General features: G+C 41.9%; 2 protein-coding genes across 3 annotated transcripts in view; one reads left to right on the top strand and one right to left on the bottom strand.

Moving 5' to 3' along the window:
- apbb1ip (amyloid beta (A4) precursor protein-binding, family B, member 1 interacting protein) overlaps positions 1-7,034 on the top strand; it is a 28,259-nt gene extending 21,225 nt beyond the window's left edge. For both annotated transcript variants that reach the window (XM_062521650.1, XM_062521651.1), the window contains exons 10-14: positions 325-435; positions 3,837-3,935; positions 4,111-4,225; positions 4,816-4,868; positions 5,223-7,034. In XM_062521650.1, coding sequence (XP_062377634.1) covers positions 325-435; positions 3,837-3,935; positions 4,111-4,225; positions 4,816-4,868; positions 5,223-5,768 — 924 coding nt within the window. In that variant the 3' untranslated portion in view covers positions 5,769-7,034. The remainder of the gene's footprint in view (positions 1-324; positions 436-3,836; positions 3,936-4,110; positions 4,226-4,815; positions 4,869-5,222) is intronic.
- Positions 7,035-7,156: 122 nt separating this feature from the next.
- Positions 7,157-15,909, bottom strand: LOC134066344 (protein adenylyltransferase SelO-like). Its single transcript, XM_062521652.1, has 19 exons — positions 15,711-15,909; positions 15,489-15,607; positions 15,263-15,391; positions 15,107-15,171; positions 14,930-14,986; positions 14,651-14,749; positions 12,098-12,165; positions 11,868-11,955; positions 11,701-11,770; positions 11,501-11,573; positions 11,342-11,425; positions 11,100-11,229; positions 10,847-10,891; positions 10,659-10,743; positions 10,252-10,344; positions 9,833-9,912; positions 8,932-8,972; positions 8,521-8,600; positions 7,157-7,735 (listed from the first exon to the last, which is right to left on the bottom strand). Exons 1-19 carry the CDS (start codon positions 15,886-15,888, stop codon positions 7,613-7,615), a joined length of 1,707 nt encoding a protein of 568 aa, XP_062377636.1. The 5' UTR covers positions 15,889-15,909; the 3' UTR covers positions 7,157-7,612.
- Positions 15,910-16,105: the final 196 nt, after the last annotated feature.

Raw genomic sequence — 16,105 nt, 5'->3', positions numbered from 1 at the left:
GCACACATCTCAACTGCAGCTCAGTGTCCAGGAATACACACGTGCGGCAGGTCCGCTGGGCCCACTGCTGCCTGATGTGGCGTTCAATAGAGGAATGTAGAGACTCCAATCCTAACACACACACATGCACACACGCATGAACGTACGCATGCACACACACACATACGCAGACACGCACGCGCACGCGCACACACACACACACACACACACACACACACTCACACACACACACTGATGTGGCTGTCAATAGAGAAATGTGGAGACTCCGAGGTTGGTCTGAATTTAACTGTCCGTTGACTTTTTTTCCCCCCCTTTCTTCTCCAGACATCCCGTGACCTGGTGTGTCTGGTGCAGTTTGATAACGTGAACGTGTACCTCGGGAAAGATTACAAGAACAAATACAAGGCCCCAACTGACTACTGCTTCCTTCTCAAGGTGAGTGAGTGAGTGAGGCTGCCGGAGGGCGGCTGTCTCCTCTGCTCTGAGCACATCTGTGTTTGGTCTCACGGTCAACAGCAGAATGCTAAATTAGGGCCTAGAGGCGTCTCACCGAAACCAAAGCAGCAAACTAAAAAAAAAAAACCCAACAAGCTCAGTTGTCTGTCGAGGCCAACCTGTCTCTGCACTGCTATTGTCTCTGTCATTGTGTTTATATTTGGTTTTCTATTTGAACCAAACAAATAATGTGTGTGTATCAGATACACTCTGGCAAGACCCCTTGTCATTATCTAGAGCTAAGAAGGAGTTTGCAGAGGATGGAGAAGCACACTATTCTGAGTAGAGCTATATTTTCAATTCAAAGATCCAAGGCTCAAAAAAAGGGTTCTCCTGCAGGAAAAGTACAATTGTAAATGTTTAGTGCTATTTAATAAGGTGTGAGTCTCCCTTGTAGCTCTCTTGTTTACAGATAACTATGAATGATACAGATCATTCTAGCATTTGTAAGGTGAAAGGTAGCTAATAAAAGCTAAGCCCACTGTGGTTAGCTGTTACCCAGCCAGACCACTTTCAGTAAAGTTCACATGAGAGGACCATTAAAGCAAGTTAGCACGCAGTGATTTTGAGGTCTACAAACCTTTACTAAAAATACTATTGCCATGCAATATGTTCTCTGTCAGAGTAGATCTGTGCAAATGCTTGCATATAGAACGGTAAACGCTTCCTTGAGGCCTGCCGATGGTCATCCCACACTCACCACATTTATAAAGTGCAGAAATTAAACTGCGGTACATAATCTGGCAGTGCTATGAGAGCTCCTTGGTTAACGTTTCATGGTTGAAAGCTTGAAGCTGAATTGTCAGCGGGCTAAACATTGGGAAATATTGGGTACCCTCACAGCTATTTTTCATTAACCACTACCATGAAAAAGAGAGTTGTTTGTGTGTAACTTCCTCCAAATCGTACCGGTGACATGGTCAAGGTGAGCTGCATTGTTTTGAGGCAGTCAGTTGGGTTTCCATGGCTACCTAGGGGAAGGTCACTGTGTCAGTGTTTTCTGTGTTCAGTTGAGTGCTCTAATGAAAAGCAGTAGTGTCGGCTCGGAGAAGAGAAACCAAGCCCAACCTGGTGAAGAGTTAGGGGATCTGAAACTTTTCACGCCATCCCCTTTTGTCTTGTTTTACTTTTTGTGGTTGCGGAAAGTCTCGAATCAGCGCTTGACACAAAGATAGGTGATGCGGTGGCGAGTGAAGGACAAGTGGTGGTCAGACATGTGTCTTGGCTAGTAGAATAGCTGATATACTTAAAATGAGACGATTTGTCATTATATTTGTGGTGATTATTATGTAATTGACAAAATGAAAATAGTACTCTCAACCACAGTTCTCTCAGCTTCAGGTCACATCAAGGGACTGTCTTGAGAGTTGAGCAAACACAAAAACTTCCTACTCCTACTTCCTGGACTACAGTTTGAACTTTGCATTGAGTTATCTTTGTTTCCATTCTACAATGTGAGCTTCTCATCTTGCAGCACATATAAACGTGTCATCACCGATATCTTTAATATGGCGATATGACAAATTCTTATCATGTAGAGGAATTTTACTGGTGCATTGATAACGATACAATATGACCCCTCCCTATTGGCTGCAACACTTTTCACTGAGAGATACGACCCCCTCGAGGCTTGGACAAAAGAAAGCTGGAAAGACCAAAATAGGGGAGGAGGGATGGAGAGATGGAGGGATGGAGGGATGGAGAGAAGGAGGCTGAGAGTGAGAAAGTGACTCATCACCAGTGGTCAAGTCAGCAATGATCTCACCCAGCGCGCTCTCTAATAGCTTAGCACGTCTCTCTAGAGAGGTTCCCCTGTGGTCCCAGCCACTGGCCATCTGTGCAGCAAGAGGAAAGCAGCAGGTTTGGACCCAACACACCAGCAACGTATCCTAATGAGGACAGCCATCTGTATTCTCCATGCTGTATTCTCTGTAACACACACTCTCACTCTTGATCCTCTCTCTGGTGAATCCCTAAAACACACACTCTCTGTCTCTCTCAGAGAGAGGGAGAGAGAGAGAGAGAGAGAGAGAGAGAGAGAAAAAGAAAGAGGAAAGAGTTCATCCTAAAACTAGTTCCCATTTTTCAAATCCTAGGTGGAGCTCACCTTCCTGAGGTCAAGTCATAGTCAGATTACTTCAAGGTGTGTGAGTGTGTGTGTGTGTGTGTGTGTGTGTGTCTGTTCCACACCCGCTATCCTTAATACTCTGTAATTATTGTAATGACTAGCCTCAAAGAGGAGCCGAATGACTACCATTTGAAGTTGTGGCGCTAGACGACAGAGCCAGCTGTGCTCCATTCACGTTTGTAATGAGGGCTTTACAGTAGTTTGGGGAAATTTGTTAATTTTCAGGCAGGAGGTAATTGGTCCCGCAAAGGCAACAACAACAACAACCGTGTGGCGAAAAAAAGAAAATAGTCTCCCTTTTTTGTGTGGAGTTTAATTTCACTATGCCACCTTGTGGTTGGACTTGGGTACTGCAAGTCTCTGGCCTTGTGGACAGTGCATCCTTGTGTGTGCTGTGATATAGTGTGCAGTGCAGTCAAAGACAAAAAAAATAAATCTTACCTCCAAATGTCTTGAGGGAATAACAGATCAACAATGACCTCATGCTCCGTGTTTTGAAAAGCCTTGAAAGGAGTCCAGGAAAACTGGCTCAGTCATCGCTGGCAGAGACAGGCGATTCCATGGTTCTATCAGCCAGTGACGCATCAGACCTCTCCAGGCTTCCAACGCCACGCTTTTGTTCTTCAGGCACCTGCGTTCTCTCTGATCAGTAGCAGCTTGACTTGATTAGCTCAGTCTAGATGTAGAGGGAACAGACATGCGATGGACTTATGGCAGTTTATCAGGAATACGAGCAGCCCTTGGCTTTAATACGCTGTAATGAGTTATGTGTCCATGACATAATCTGATGGTTATAGTTAAACATATTGAGTTGAAAGCAACACAATCACAGTTGCTGATCTACACACTCTAATGCCATTATGTAAACACATGTGCACACAATGTGTGTACTGCCATTCCAACCACGCAAACACACAAGCTTTGATTCCAATATCCCTCACTCCCTTCTGGCCGTACACAGTCTTGTTGTATATATTTAAAATGCATGCCCATACATAAATGCACTGGCTCATACAAAGAGAGATCTACAGTAGTTTGCAGAGAGAGCTTGTGTTGTTAAGAGTGTTAAAAGTGCAGTGTTGCATAAGAATATTATTGTATAGAGTTTACTGGAAGCAGCAGGTTTGTACTAAACACACAAGCTAGTGCTAATTGTTAGAGTGCTAACTCTATTATTGTTCTCTAAAACATACACTTTTGTTCTCTCCCACAGCACCCACAGATCCAAAAGGAATCCCAGTACATTAAGTACCTGTGCTGTGATGACGAGGCCACTATGACACTCTGGGTGACAGGAATCCGCATTGCAAAGGTACAGTAAGCACATCAGTCTCTGTACTGTACTGTAGGTCCTATTCATAGTCACAGCAGCTGATTTGACTAATAGTCACAGCCTGTACTGTAGCTCTATCATCTTTAAACAAGTCTCAGAATAAATGATTGTGTTCACTGCTGAGGTTAACACACTCTATCGTCTGTTTCAACAGTATGGGATGTCACTTTATGACAACTACAAAACTGCAGTCAAGAAAATATCTGTGGCGACATCATGGACAGACAAAATCAACTCCAATGTATCTACCCCATCTCCAACTCCCAAAGGTTGAAAAGACATTTCAACTTTATAGAGACATTTTGATTTCCTAGAATTATTTCACATACAATGCAGTCTATCGTGTAATATGGAGAACAATATATAAAACATACTATACTATTTTATTATACTATACTATATATTACATACAAATATACAATAAACTCATCTTTGCATTGGATAGTAATACCAACCACTCAATAAACTATTAAATGACTATTTAACTATTGTCACACAATGTCACGCTGCACCCACATTGACCATATTTGTACTTGAGTATGTTTTACTTGGGTAGTAAATGTGCTTAAACTGTATTAGAGTCAATTTTCCATGGATATGCCCAGTCACGTCCATTACGTCAATACAATGCCTTGGTTTTTGTATGATGTGAATGATAACATGACTTTTTTTGTGCATTTTTCTTCTGTGCATTCTTCCACCAAAAATAGCAAATGCTCAAATGTCATGTAATCATTCACATCATGCCATACCATACCATCACATTTTATTGCCGTTATGGACGTGACAAAAAAACTTAATTTTCTGTGGAATTTTCCATTTATTCTCGAATTCTGACCCGTCTCTGTCTCTGTCACAGCTAAAGCAGCCAATGGCCACGCTCCAACACCTGCTCCAGAGCCCGCCCCTCAGGTACAGTACCGCACACCACACACCTGCCCTCAGGTACCGCAGTGAGACCAAGCGCCCGTTCTAGTGCTGCCATTCACATCTTACCACATTGCAGCAGGACAGAAATCAGAGGACTTGACTGAAATGTTATGATCTCATCTCACAGTATTATTATTATTCTTAGACTGTTTTTTCAATTATGCTTTATTGTCTGTGCACATTGTAAAGCACGTTGTGACCCTGTCTGTGAAAAGGGCTGTGTGAATACATTTTACTTACTTACTCACTTGGCCCTACAGATCAGTGATACATTTAGTATGTTTGAATGCCTCGGATATTAACTGTGCATTCATGTTTTATGTTTTAAAACATTAGGCCGCTTTCCCGCCACCTCCACTACCATCGAAAAGCATGCTGCCCCCACCTCCGCCTGACCCAGTGCTGCCCCCTCCTCCGCCTGCCTCCATGTCTGGCAAAGGGCCCCTACCACCACCACCGCCACCCTCCAGCATGAGCAGAGGGTTCCCTCCACCCCCCATGGATGACTTGCCCCCCCCGCCTCCGATGGATGACGATGACGGGGAGATGCCCCCAGACTTCCTGCCGCCGCCCCCTCCAGCCACTGGGTTCCCTCCGCCTCCGCCGTGTGGTGGTGGGGCACTACCTCCGCCCCCCCCAGACCCCTGTTTGCCCCCGCCGCCTCCGCCAGTGTCCTTTCCCGCTGGCTCTTCTGATGGGGGTCTACCACCCCCGCCGCCACCCCCCCCTCCCCCACCGGCCGCTGCGGCCCCCCGCCCCGCGGTCAGGAAAGCCGGCCCGCCCCCTCCTAAGAGGACTACGCCTGTCTCTTCCGCGCCCGCTGGTCCTGATCTTATGTCTGAACTGATGTTGGCTATGCAGAAGAAACGTGGTCAACAATAACACCAGATTAGATTATTCTCTGTTATCTTTATCTTCGAACAGGACTTCTTACTCACAGCACACTCACTTACTGTTGATTTTCTGTCAAGTTTTGTTGAGGTTCTGTTGCGTTTTCTCGTCTACTAGGATAGGCCTACAGGAAAAGAATAAACCAGTGAGTGCCTCTATTTTGAAATAAGGTTCTATGTAGAATCTTTCAGTTCCAGGTGCCTGATTCTACTAGTGAACTTGGGACTGGACAACTGCTATGATGTCTTTCAGCTACTGAGCAGATATTTTCCAGGTTTGGAGATGACTCAACCATAATAGAGAAGCTACTTGTCCTCCGTCTGCTCCAGTGCTTAACTAAACCCAACAAACGTCTAAAGCTCCTGTAAAATTGCAGTTTAACCGTGTGGTGTAAATGTTTTTATTCACAATTGTATCAAATATAAGACATAGTAAGCAACTGTGGGAGTGGACATATGTAATGTTTTCTCAACTAGCAGGCTTTACTGGGATTGTAATTGTACTGTACAAATAGAAAACTACTGATTGTAAATTGCCCATTTTAAAGGTTTAGGGAGATGTATATTTAACAAAAGATAATCTTTTATTTTGTTGTGACATATTCCAAAGGTGTTTATTGTGTTTCAACAAAAATGTCATATACAAGAGGAAAAGACTAACACAGGCAAAAGAAAAGATATACCTGGAGGAAGATTATTTAAATTACAACATGTTATTAACAGACACATCTAGATTGAAGTGTTTGGATCACAAATCAACTCAACCAGGAAGAAAATGATGCCATCTTCACCATAAGTCCACCATTGTGCCATGATGGCACCTGACTAGACTAGCCAGTTGTATCCTAAAACATGCCAGAGACCCAAAGCATTGCTCCAGATTATGAGATATTGCTCGAGATTAAGAGATATTCCGTGAGGATTCAGACGAGCAGTCATACCGCAACGTGTGGAAGTTCACTAATATATAACTGGAAGATTATTTGATGAAAGTACATTTTCATAAACACATTTCTTATTTCAAACTGAAATCATTATTTCTAAATGTGTGAATGTCTTGACTATATTTTTTGTAATAATTTTGCACCTTATTTGATGGATAAGAATATTTTTCCTGGGAAATAGGTCATTTATTTTCTGGGTGATTGAAAACCTTTAAAAAATGACTTTTACAAACTTACGTATTCTATTCTGATGCCAAAATAAAGGGAAACTGTATATGACCCTGACGTTTTCCCCAAATAAAAAGTAAACCCAACATTGTGTTTCAATATAATGCATACAATATGTGTCATTACTCATAATTTATGCATTTAGACACTTTTAATCCACAGTGATTTACATATGCCAATTACATTACAAGGGATTATATTGTTCCTGGAGTTAAATGCCTTCCTCAAGGGCACAACAGTGGAAGCTGAGAATTGAACCCACAACTTTTTAGGCTACTGTATGCTAGCCCAGCTCCTTAACCACCACACCACAACCACCCCTCATGGAGTCACTGTTCATGACACCGTACTGTTCCTCCAAATGCCATATGGCATTATGCCATTCTGGTCATATGGCGTTTGGATGAGCAGTATGGTGTCATGAATGGTGAACCATGGTCTCTTTAACCAGCAATAACATGCTTATTTGTGCGTAAGACCTGAGAGGGACTTTAAGGATAAAGGAAGTGTGATTCTGTGCGGCGAACCAGCATCTGTCCATCTGACCTTTCATTTCCCCACAGACTGGCTTGATTCAGTAGCGCGGACTGATATTCCTGAGAGGGCTGTCACAGTTCATCCTGGGTAAAGAGGTGCTCTTTAACCTTTGACCTTGTGGCGTCCGTCAGGAGGAGCAGCTGACCTTGAGCGCCCTTGCCCAGTGAGGAGGTGGGCCGGCGTAGCCTCGCTCCTCGGCCAGGGGTTGCTCCACGTACGGCCTGGACAGCACTTCCTGCAGTGACCTCACCTGCATGGGGTATGGTGACGTCAATACACACACACACACACACACGAGGGTCCAGAAGATATACACACACACACGAGAGTCCAGAAGATACACACACAGGAGGGTCCAGAATACACACACACAAGAGTCCAGAAGATATACACACACAGGAGGGTCCAGAATATACACACACACAAGAGTCCTCCAGAAGATATACACACACAAGAGGGTCCAGAATATACACACACACACAAGAGTCCAGAAGATATACACACACAGGAGAGTGAAGTCACACTCAAGGCACCTGATGGTGGAATTCATTGAAAAGCTGGAACCAAATGATACTGCTGATGATGGCCAATATCATTCTGATAGCACTGAGAGATGTGAGAGAAGCTGTGTCCTTTGTAATGTTCAAGAAATATGCAAATGTACCCTACCTCTGGTGTTTTGGAAAGAGACATTTCTCATTTCAATAATTATTATTTCAAATGGAATGGAAAAAGCAAACACAACTGGAGTTTTATCAGATCAATTACCATGAGAGGAAATAGCGTATCAAAGCCAACACAGGAAAAGCTAACCTATCCAGCTTTGCCAGGGTATGTTTAGTCATAAATCAAGACTCCCAGTCCATTTTTCTTATTTCCAACATTTTCATGTATATGCTTTGAATTGTGCTTCTCCGAAATGCAAGGTTTACATTAATGCATGAGGCTGGTGTAGGCTTGCAATTGCAAAACAATACACTGTCAAAATCCCACTGCCAGAGATATCTGACAGCAAGCATAAAAATAAAATATTACCTCAGAGAAATCATCCTTCTCTGCTTTTCGAATAGCAGACTCTGCCATCCAATTCCTCAAGATATACCTCGGATTGACCCCTGCAAGATACAACCCAACATCAAACAACAGCACTGAACAACAACAAATAGATAAGATCTAACCAACACAATGTTACACTGTATTAAAAACAATCTACATTGTCCATGATGGTTTTAAGCCATGATGAGGCAAACATGGTAACCGTAGCTACTTAATCTCACACAGATCTAATCATCTAACACACATTCACAGAGACCGATTCCCTCATGATTAAAAACGTAAGCAGTACTGCATGTTCCTTCGCTCTCTGGCGCAGGTTACGGTTCTTCCCATCCTGTTCCAGCCCCTGGCGGCTGTGCAAACACAATTTCGGTATCGCAGAACACTCACCTCTCATCCGGTGCTGGCGAACCTCGTCTGAACGGTGTGCCCTGGCGGAGAACGGCGGGAGAGAGAGAGCGCAGTTAGGGTCAGTGTGCAGCCTGACCTCAGCTGGGGAAGTAATCAACCCGCTGAGGCCCACGAGCTTCCAAAGGGAGCTTGGCTCAAATGACCCGCGTAGGCACACACACACACACACACACACACACACACACACACACACACACACACACACACACACACACACACACACACACACACACACACACACACACACACACACACACACACACACACACACACACACAAAACACTTACGGAAAAGCGATGAAATGACTGGAATAGGAATTTTGACTGATGTTATCATGTTGTGCACAGGGAGCAGTGGGGTTCAATAAAGCCTCCAAGTGATTTCGCAAGAACGTGGCACACACTCCCCCCATGGCCTCTACCTGACCCCTAAACTATACAGCTCCTCATCTTGATTCAGTGGTGCTGTGCTTTATCATAGCCAATACACATACAATGCAAAAGGGGCTGCTTTGCACCCAGATTATATCACGTGCTGATGGACTACAAAAGAATCTTTCAAAGAACAGTCCGAAGAATGATAGTCTGATTCAGGCCTGTGAATCAAGTCTATCAATATCAATAAATCAATAATTTAGTTTCAAAACTCACTAAATATCATTCTCTTCCTGGTCTGAAATATTGATTTGTAGGTGAAACCCTATAGGAGCCTGATACAAAATGCTCATTTAAAAGAAAAGTGGTCAGATGGATTTAGAGGCTTTTGCATCTGAACCCTTCAACTCTAATGGTGATATAATATTTATATTAAATTATATTCTATATGAAATCCTAAAATAAATATGCACAAAAAGGGTTTGCAAAAGAACTGCAATGTTACCGTTGGAGCCTTGGCAGATACATGTTCACCCACTCAGAGAAGTACTCATGCTGAGAGAGGTCTTGCAAAGCCCACATTGCCTATGACAAGACAAAGCACAACAAATCTCAACCCAATGGCAGCAGCGTTCTGCACATCCATATCCTCTTCAGCCCCTTTACGGACATACAGAATACCCATACTTTTATCTCAGGGCTTTCAGTAAAGCTCATGTCTACTGTATGTGGTACTCAAAGGATGCACACAAGTTGCAAAACTGCAGCCTACAGAAGCTACAGAACTATCGGTAAATCTGTCTAACATGCAAATGACCAGATTAAACATGGTCATTAGCATGCAGTGCTTATGAGAGCATTAGTGCAGTGCAGTGCAGTGCTTATGAGAGGGCACTTTAGTGTTATCGTCTATGGGGTGATTACCTTTGGGATGCTCCTGCTCTGCAGCTGCTGGGCTGAGACTTCACTCAGATGTCTGAAGGTCATGCTGAAGTCTGCACTAGTGTCCTCCATCATCTGCAGACAAGCCCTGATCAGCGCTAACACACCCAACACAAGCCAGCACAACTGAAACTCTGCAGTAGATTGGCCCTGATCAGCACTAACACAACACACCCAACACAAACCACCATAACTGGAACGCTGCTGAACTTTACAGCAGATTGCTACACTTACAACCATCCCCCTTATAACACAAAATCACAGGCTTTATAAGAGTGAAATTCATTTTTGCTACACAAGGTATCATACCCTACACTAACAAATGGTTGACATTGTTGTGATTCATGTAAGACAGGGCTCTGCTTTCATGGTTTGGTGTGTGGACTTGCCTTTAGAAGAAATGCTATCAGATATCCATCATCACTCTCTTCCTCTCCGTCTAGACCAAGCTTTGCCTTGAACAACTGTTGAAATCTAGAGAAGAAATATACAAGGTCAGACAGACAGGGGCCAAGCACAAAACTCTGTAATGTCAAACATTTCAAATGGCAATTCTTCTGAATTTCAAATAAAGTACCGTTTCTGATATATCTGCGGGAAGTCTTTTAAAATATGTTTAGCCCTGCAAACATACATCGAAACAGACATAGTCAGTCATGATCGTAAAAATCAGTTCATACATTGTCAGCCGATTCAAACATGGTCTCTCATGTATTTAGTGCGATTAATGGTCTCTCATGTAATTTGTGTTATTTATGCTGAAGGATAATTCGAGTCACAACAAAAACGCTGCATCCAGTACTCCATAAGTAATCAGCAGGACCGCTCACCATGACTGCTGGCTGGGATTGAGTACAGGATACAGAGCTTCCAGAAGCTTCTCCAGATTGAAAAGGCCCACATTTGCCTGGGCTCCAATACTGTATCGCCCCTCGTCATCTGAGGTATTGGGTACAAAATCTGAAGGCAAACCATAGAAAAGAGGGTCACTGAAATTTGGAAATAATAATGGATATAACTAAACAGAAGTGGGTTGATTACATAGATTTTACAGATCCACAGCGGAATTTACTTGGATTATAGGCCTCCATGAATCCAAATGGTCCATAATCTATGGTGATGGACAGAAGACTGAAATTGTCTGTGTTTCCCACACCTTTAAAAAAGAAAACATGACATGACTGACAGGCCTTATGATGTGTAAAACATGTATAAGTATAAATGCACTTACCATGTGCAAATCCAACAGACATCCACTGAGCTATCACATGAGCAGTTTCATTTACAACTGCAGAGAACAAAGCCTGTGTGGACATAGAACACAGAAAACTAAGTTTCATATCACAGCTGCCATTTCAAGTTAATATGTGCCTAGTCAAAATATATGAAAAAGTATTGTATTGCACAATTGTGTGATATATAAGCACTTACCACATATTTGTCTGGGTCATCTGTTTTAATAGTTGTAAAATGTTCCTCAATGACAAAGTCCAATACTGTTCTGTGGTAAAAAGCAAAAGTTGTAAACAACAACATTTATATGTTGCTTAACTGAGGATTGATTGCATTTGCACAGATGATAGTATGGTCAATCGAACCTAAGGAGATCCAGTTCTCCAGAGCGAGTCAGGATCTCAAGAGACCCTATACGGAACCAAGACCTGGCTAAACGCAGAACCACTGCTCCTGCAAAAACAGAACACAGAAGTTTTTAAAAATACAGTTTTATTTCAGCATATTACACGTGCACTACACTATTACCACACTATTATGGAATACAATAATATCATACCATAACATTACAGTTTAATATGAACTTTGACCTCACCTCTCTCCTTTTGTACACTGCCATTATAAAACGGGTCCCTCCAGACTGGTTCATCACTCACTATGAGGCTGTGAATCAATTAAACACAATCTTAAAATACAAAAGACAGACATCAACATGATTTCTTCCCAAAAACAAAAAAAGGAATTTTGAAGATTTGACAGACAGATTTACTTTTCATCTCTTCAAACTAAACCTAACTTCCCAAAACTCATTTCATAATGTGACTCAGTAAATGCATAATGATCATGGCCCCTCTTCTCTTCAGTTGGATGTCTACGGCAACGTAAACAACCCTCTTTCTGCTAGAGCTAGACCTCAGCGCTTTCACATGTCTAATAGCAGCTACTCCACACTGTTGATATTAGCCGTCCACCCGCCACCTTCTCTTCCTGGCCTCGTGCTGTTCACAGACTCCATGACTGTTTTGGCTTTCGCCTGAATTATGAGCTAAACCCATGAGTCTGAAATGGCTTCAGCAGAGGCCAGCTGGATTAAAGTAAACTGAGGAGAAACCGTGAGAGTAAGCAAAGATCACAAGAACAGTACAGAAGCATTGGCAGATTTGAAAGACAGAGAGGTAAGCAGATAGTACAGTGATGTTTCCCTACCTTAATAACAATAAGAAGAACAAATAACAGAAATATCAGGACATAAACCACTTATGAATATAAAAATCAAGTATAAAAAGTTCTGAATCCAATACCCTCAAAGTATACATATCTCCTGAGCTTCACTTTACAGTATTGTAATAAGCACTGCTGTTGTCCTTGCAAAAACTTTGATTAAGGCCTTGGGAAATATAAAACAAGCGCTGACGTCTGTCTTATCTGTAGTATCCTACAGATACAACTGGGTCATTCCACCTCAATTCAACAAATGCCTTCTGCTTGACCATCTCAGATTTCCTTCAAAATTTTACCACCTGAAGAGTAACCATTTAAACTGACTTAGCCAAAATATTAGATTGGTATACCTAATACATCCAGAGAAAAACGTTTTTGAACATGGTACCCCCCTTCTGATTTTTGGCACATTGGCGCCCTCATCTAAATCTGCAGCAACGTTCAGATGTCATTATCTCAAAAAGTGTTCAAGCTAAAGACTTCAAATTTTCTGTGAATAATGATTGCTACCTATAGATTCCACATAGTCATTTGTAGGCCGTATGTATTGATACTGACTGTGTTTCAATCTTGTGAAATCAGAAGAAAAATGGCAGATTTTTTTTCAACCCCCACATTGGGTGCTCCATTACACAATTTGTAAACAAAATGTTTGACAAATGGTTATATCTCTCTACAGAAGTGTTTAAGCTGTCTTTGAAAAAGTAATTAAGAGGTGTCTATATTGCTTTTTTGTTGGAAGTATTGTAACACAAAACTGAAAAATAATCAATTTGGATGATATTGTATCTCCCCATTACAGAGGTATGACACGCTATACCAATGAATTGAACACATCTCCAGAAAGAGTATGGAATGGGCTTTCAGACTGTGAAATTTCAAGATGGTATTATGGCTGCAGTTATTAAAAAATTTTTTTTTAAATATTGGTCTATTACAACAATTAGCGTTGCTTTTTTGTGCTATTATTTAATGATTTCATAATCCTTGTCTTATTCCTAAGTATCAGATGTTTATGTCTCATACTGTTAAACATTTATATTTTCATTTACTTGCTGAGTGATGAACTAATAAAATATTTCCTGTATTTCCGAAATAAATTGCTGCTGTCACTATTTAATGCCACTAGATGTCACTGTTCATGGATATCAGCAATGTGTTGTTATAGTAGACCAATATTTCAAAAATAACATTTCAATAACCATAGCCATAATACCATCTTGAAATTTCACAGTCTGAAAGCCCATTCCATACTCTTTCTGGAGATGTGTTCACTTCATTGGTATAGCTTGTCATACCTCTGTAATGGGGAGATACAATATTATCCAAATTGATTGTTTTTCAGTTTTGTGTTACAATACTTCCAACAAAAAAGCAATATAGACAGCTCTTCATTACTTTTTCAAAGACAGCTTAAACACTTCTGTAGAGAGACATAACCATTTGCCAAACATTTTGTTTACAAATTGTGTAATGGGGCACCGAATGTGGGGGTGTGAAAGAAATCTGCAATGATTCTTCTGATTTCACAAGATTGAAACACAGTCAGTGTCAACACATACGACTTAGGAATGAATATGTGGAATCTATAGGTAGCAATCACTATTCACAGAAAATTTGAAGTCTTAAGCTTGAACACTTTTTGAGATAATGACATCTGAACTTTGCTGCAGATTTAGATGAGGGCGCCAATGTGCCAAAAATCAGAAGGGGGGTACCATGTTCAAAAATGTTTTTCTCTGGATGTATGAGGTATACCGATCTAATATTTTGGCTAAGTTAGTTTAAATGGTTACTCTTTAGATGGTAAAAGTTTGAAGCAAATCTGAGATGGTCAAGCAGAAATTTTCTCTAAAATCCGTTGAATTGAGGTGGAATGACCCAACTGTAATATCCTACGCTGCCTGTCTGGGGATAAACAGCTTACCTGGCAGCTCTGGAGGTGGGTACCCCCAGGTGATGCATGGCCTCACTGCACAGGAACTCTCTAACTGAGGAGCGTACAACTGCTCGCCCATCTCCAGACCTACGGCACAGATCAGAGCGATCAACTGAAAATGAGAAGCATGTACAATCGGAAAAAACATATTTCAATAATAGAGGGCAGTAAAAGCTGAGATTAGCAGCACTGAAAGTTCATAATACAGAATGACATGATGGTTTTGTTCTGTTGTTATGTATACTATGCCAACACACACTTAATTACCGTGAATAGGGAGTCTTTCCAGACCCTTTCAGCTGAAGTTCCCATGTCTCACCCTTCCTGAAACAGTTATTGATCCAATTTGTGACAGGCTACTGCAGTGCTTTCATTTGATGCTTAAACATTCAGCCCAACAGCAAGGGTGCTTTAAGTGGTGATGCAGTGACGTTACCAACTGACCTGTTGGTGTATTGACCCAGCAAATGAGCTCGTCCATCCCCAAGCTGACCTGCCCAGTAGCCAAACTTCAAGAGCAGATAAAGTCATTATCAAAACTTGTGGCATATGGATTCATTAATGTCTTTATAGTCCACGGAGATCAATAGCCTACTGTACCTGGTGGCCTCCATATCTATGGGCAAGGGGAACTGAGCCAGGTAAGAGTTTACCCCCACTGAAGTACAACAGAAAGTCCTCCGAGAGTGATACAGACACATCAACATCCAAGACACTTTCAAGCACCTCCTGAGGGCAAACAAGAGTGGTCATACTGGAGACACAGTTTGTGAGACAACTTGTCAGGCTACTCTCTTCTACTCTTTTTTATCCACTGGTTAATTACCTTTGAGACAGCTGCTAACTTTAGAGGGCCTTTCAGGGGAGTGGGATATGACTGTGAAAAAACACATCTTTTAACAGTGCGTATGTAGTTGGCATCGATTTCATCAATTGGGAATGCCCCTGTAAATGAAAAGGAAGAACAAGGAAGAAACACAAATCACAATCTATCCACACAACTGTATCTTTGGACATATTGTTGCTGCAGGTGCGCGAAGCATATTACCCATCAGCTTTTTGCATGACAGTGAAGGAATGTTGTCTCTCCTCTCACTAAAACAAGAACTGCTGGCATTGCGTGAGTAAAGTTGCCATCTATCATTTCCACAGACGTCTGAACAGTTCAAGCATAATAGAAGACAGTTGGCAAGGGTCACAAGAAATACGGCTACTGTAATGTCCATTTTCCTTGCGAGCAAAGCGAGTCATCTACTTTTCAACTGTTGCTTAGCCTGCAGATGGTTTTGTAAAAGTTTAATAACACGCTTTTCTCCTGGGCATCTATCCACATCTTTACCTTGAACTTGAGGCAATAATAGATAGTAAAGGAGGACAGTTCAGCGATTCTGTTAAATCATACATTAAAAAGGCTTTAGTAAGACTTCAGTAGGCTTTAGTAGG

This window comes from Sardina pilchardus, chromosome 19 (genome assembly GCF_963854185.1).
Source record: "Sardina pilchardus chromosome 19, fSarPil1.1, whole genome shotgun sequence".
In the NCBI taxonomy this organism is placed as follows: Eukaryota; Metazoa; Chordata; class Actinopteri; order Clupeiformes; family Clupeidae; genus Sardina; species Sardina pilchardus.
The sequence above is the reverse complement of the archived record's forward strand: the minus strand, read 5'-3'. Positions and strand labels throughout refer to the sequence as shown.